Raw genomic sequence first — 1,397 nt, forward strand, 5'->3', positions numbered from 1 at the left:
CCCCATCAAACACTCCCTGGGACAGGGACAGCACGGGGTTAGATACGGAGTAAAGCTCCCTCTACACTGTCCCCCCATCATCCCCCCCCACTCCCAGGGACAGCACGGGGTTAGATACAGAGTAAAGCTCACTCTACACTGACCCCCCATCAAACACTCCCAGGGACATGGACAGCACGGGGTTAGATACAGAGTAAAGCTCCCTCTACACTGTCCCCCCCCACTCACGGGACAGCACGGGGTTAGATACAGAGTAAAGCTCTCACTACACTGTCCCCCCCATCAAACACTCCCAGGGACATGGACAGCACGGGGTTAGATACAGAGTAAAGCTCCCTCTACACTGTCTCCCCCCCGGTCCCAGGGACAGGGACAGGGACAGCACGGGGTTAGATACAGAGTAAAGCTCCCTCTGCACTGTCCCCCCCCATCCCAGGGACAGCACGGGGTTAGATACAGAGTAAAGCTCCCTCTACACTGTCCCCCCCATCCCAGGGACAGGGACAGCACTGGGTTAGATACAGAGTAAAGCTCCCTCTGCACTGTCCCCCCCCCCATCTCAGGGACAGGGACAGCACAGGGTTAGATACAGAGTAAAGCTCCCTCTGCACTGTCACACCAATCAGACAGGCTTGGGTCTGGGGAGGGTGTGCGTAAGCCTCGGTTTGCGGGGGGCGGTGTGGGTCGTTACTTTTTGTTTAACCTGGTGCTGGGATCTTTCCCCATCCCGTCCCTGACAGGTTTCTGGACAAGACCAAGAACACCTGGTCGAACAGAGTGTCCTTCGAGAAGGTGGCCGGAAAGTACGACCTGTTGACTCGGGATTACAGTGGCGATGCCCCTGCGGACGAGGTACTTGGGCATCTCGCTGCCCCTCTGATTGGGGGGGACGGTGTCACGGGAAGTTTCTCGTCTTCTCCCGGGCCCCGTGTCAATTTCCAGCGTGCGTTATGCATGGTCGGGGACAGTTTGGTGCCATGGGTGGGGAAATGTGTCTATCGAGCCCTGTCCTGGGAGGACTCTGTGTCAGCCATCGCAGGTTCACACAGCTTGCTCCCTCCGTTCCTTCCAGGCCAAGTGAGTCTGTACCCCACTGTTATACAGTGACAGACCTGTCCCCACCAGTACTGTACCCCAGTGTTATACAGTGACAGACCTGTCCCCACCAGTACTGTACCCCAGTGTTATACAGGGACAGACCTGTCCCCACCAGTACTGCACCCCAGTGTTATACAGGGACAGACCCGTCCCCACCAGTACTGTACCCCAGTGTTATACAGGGACAGACCCGTCCCCACCAGTACTGTACCCCAGTGTTATACAGGGACAGACCCGTCCCCACCAGTACTGTACCCCAGTGTTATACAGGGACAGACCCGTCCCCACCAGTACTGTAC

At 57.3% G+C, this 1,397-nt stretch overlaps 1 protein-coding gene across 2 annotated transcripts in view; it reads left to right on the forward strand.

Annotated features, from left to right (window-relative positions):
* The window catches only part of LOC122543761 (poly [ADP-ribose] polymerase 2-like), a 12,516-nt gene extending 11,403 nt beyond the window's left edge, over positions 1–1,113 (forward strand). For both annotated transcript variants that reach the window (XM_043682521.1, XM_043682522.1), the window contains one exon: positions 741–1,113. In XM_043682521.1, the coding sequence (XP_043538456.1) occupies positions 741–1,107 (367 nt within the window). In that variant the 3' untranslated portion in view covers positions 1,108–1,113. The remainder of the gene's footprint in view (positions 1–740) is intronic.
* The last annotated feature ends 284 nt before the right edge of the window (positions 1,114–1,397 follow it).

Source organism: Chiloscyllium plagiosum, chromosome 44 (assembly GCF_004010195.1).
Source record: "Chiloscyllium plagiosum isolate BGI_BamShark_2017 chromosome 44, ASM401019v2, whole genome shotgun sequence".
In the NCBI taxonomy this organism is placed as follows: Eukaryota; Metazoa; Chordata; class Chondrichthyes; order Orectolobiformes; family Hemiscylliidae; genus Chiloscyllium; species Chiloscyllium plagiosum.